This window comes from Propithecus coquereli, unplaced genomic scaffold (genome assembly GCF_000956105.1).
Source record: "Propithecus coquereli isolate 6110/MARCELLA unplaced genomic scaffold, Pcoq_1.0 Scaffold46, whole genome shotgun sequence".
Lineage (NCBI taxonomy): Eukaryota > Metazoa > Chordata > Mammalia > Primates > Indriidae > Propithecus > Propithecus coquereli.
In genome coordinates, this window is record NW_012150396.1 from 4,052,180 (window position 1) to 4,055,099 (window position 2,920).

Below are 2,920 nucleotides of genomic sequence, written 5' to 3' on the forward strand. Positions count from 1 at the left end.
GAGCTAGGATGACGCCACGGCACTCTAGCCCAGGCAACACAGTGAGACTCTGTCTCAAAAAAAAAAAAAACTTTTCTTATCTCCCAATTCCAGCTCTGGGCAGGTAAACTGGTCTTCTTAGAGGATGGAGGCTGCAAGGTGGGCAGAAGCCCTGATTTGTATGGTTGCAGATTTCCGCGGCATAAACATTCCCACCATGGCAGATTTCCCAGCTACCCACATGACACTCCTGAACTTGGAGTTGGCTGAGATGGCAAATCCCATGAGCCTGTGCTATTCCTGCATCTCACACAAAGAAATCTAGCCAACCCATTTTATCCATTGCTAATATATTCATAAAGTAGCTCACGCGGGTAAATTGTTTGTGTTTTAACAGTCACCCTTTACAAACAATGTTTTAACCCAAAGGAATATTAATGGTGAAATTTGGGGCATCAGGCCAATCCTTCCCTAATGACATAAATTCATAACTATTTGAAGTTTTCTTGTTCTGTGACAAGAAACTCCCCAGGTTCTTAGACTCAAGATTTTGCAACTATACTACCAGGAGGCTGGAGAGTCATGAATAGCCATCCTTGTTAAAAGTGAGATTAGCAAGTATTAGAGACCTGATAAAACAGATTAACACCTAATTGAAGCTTTTAAGAATAATTGGAGGGAGAAAGTTTTGGTTGGGAAAAAAAAAAAAAACAGTGGGTACTTTGTGTTGGGAATAAATGCTTGAAGTTTTTCTAGTCACGTGCTCTTTGTAATCCATCTCCAAAGATTTGAGAGAACATTCCTCCTGGGACTCATTTAAGCATTCTACCAGCTAAAAAGAAAGATTAAGGATCTTTTGTATCAACCTGAAGTAAAACACTTTACATCTGTCCTCTGCTTTGTTTTTTTTTCTAGAGAGCAAACACCTTGAGAATAAAAAGAAAAACATTTTTCTTCCTACATGTCAGGTGACAAAACCCATAACAGATTTCATATGGATAAAACAGGGTTTCTCGGTCTCGGCACTATTGGCATTTTGGGCTGGATCATTCTTTACTATGGCGCTGTCCTGAGTATTGAAATGTGTTTAGCAGCATCCCTGGCCTCTACTCACCAGATGCCAATGGTATCTCCACCCTCCTATGCTACCCACTTGTGACAACCAAAACTGTTTCCAGAAATTACCACATGTCCCCCTCCCTCAGCTGAGAACCACTGGGGTATCATGCAAATATCAAAAAATAATCATGCAAATAATCTGTCTTGAGCATAACATGGTGATCTGACTTAATAAACTTAAATATTTTCAAAATTATAATACATTCCTATCCTCACTTTCTCTCTTGGGGGGGGCTTCTGAATAACAATGTGTGGGCCTATTCCATAATATATTACCACACGTGCAGATAAATAAGTACTTACGTTTGAACCGTAATGTAACTTTCATTTATCTAGATGATAAGAATTCAATATATTACATTTGTCAGCCTGTACAAAAATCCCTTGAATGCCAGGGGTAATGGCAATTTACCTCTTGCCTTGACCCATTCAGAAAAACTCTTTGCAAAAGTTGTCTTTCTAAATCCACCCAATAGATTCTTTCCTCGTTGTAATGGAAGTCCATGATCACCGAGGGGCCAGCATCTGCCACCAGTCGCTCGTGATTTGTTCCTTCCAAATCAATCCTAAAGATGCTGTTTCCATGGGAGAAAATTAAGAAGGGTGCAGGACCTGAGCGGAAAGAAAGAAACCAAGCTGTATATTTTCAATTCTTTCTCTGGTTAAAAAAAACAAAACAAAACTTCCCCATGACAGTTAATACGAGCAGAAATAATATTTAATTCCGGGTTTTATGTTTTAAATCAAGTCAGTTGTATAGAGAATAAAGAGTTTCTGTAGAGGTTCACAATCAATCAATCAATTTTATAAATTATCTTCTCCACAAACTGATTATAAGAACTGAGCATTGCCGAATTATGAAAAGTGAACTGCTGGAAGAGACAGGTGCTTTTTACTCTTATCTACAAAATGCCTTTTAATGTTCAAAAAGAAACCTCTCACTGCCCTATTATGGAAAGGATGTATACAGATGTAAATTTTAATTACATAAATTGGAACTGAAATTACTGATATTGTCATCTTGGACAGGGACTCCTCCCTCCGTAGTCTTACCCATGACTGGAGCCTTCAGGGTGGTGACGTCAAAGATGGTGAAAACTAAAGGGAGGTCTTAAGTGAAAGCAGGAAAAATTAAAATGCTGAATGTTCTGAAATAGTTAGACCCTGTTAGCTTTGCCACATAGAATGCAGGATGCCCGGCTAAATTTGAATTCCATATGTATTGCATGGGCCATACTTGCACTAAAAAATTATTCTCGATATACCTGAAATTCAAATGTAACTGCGAGCTCTGCATTTTTATTTGCTAAATCTAGGGAGTGGGCCTCACCGGATTTCTTAGTTCCCATAGGGCTTCCTGTGGTACCCTCACCCTATGGCTGGGGCTGATTCCTGTCCCAGGGGGTGGCCACCTACCCACTCTGACACCCCAATACTCCACATCTGCTTGGGAACCTGATCCCGTCTTTGGAAACCTCAGTACTAATCACTGGCAGACTCCACACAGAGCTTGCTTTGGTGCAAGAGGACTCCCGGGGGGGCGGGGGGGTTCATTCCCTGCAGTCAAATTAGTTTCCTTGGTCGCTCCTGACCACGGGTGAGGAGGCTCTGGCCACTCTGCCTTTAGAAAACGGTGGAATCACTGGGATGAGTAGGGAAGAAAGAGAATCCTAAGACATTCTTGCTTCCCTGCTGGGCATACCGTATTCTGCTTTAACATTAAACCTGAAGACCTTAATGGAATTTAATAGACATGTTTATTGTTCTAGGGAGTAAACAAAATGATGGATTAACATCCTCTTACTCAGGGATTATGTTCTAG

At 40.5% G+C, this 2,920-nt stretch overlaps 1 protein-coding gene across 1 annotated transcript in view; it reads right to left on the bottom strand.

The window, feature by feature from the left end:
- The window catches only part of EGF (epidermal growth factor), an 87,855-nt gene that overhangs the window by 75,933 nt on the left and 9,002 nt on the right, over positions 1–2,920 (bottom strand). The window contains exon 2 of the mRNA XM_012655078.1: positions 1,511–1,710. Coding sequence (XP_012510532.1) covers positions 1,511–1,710 — 200 coding nt within the window. The remainder of the gene's footprint in view (positions 1–1,510; positions 1,711–2,920) is intronic.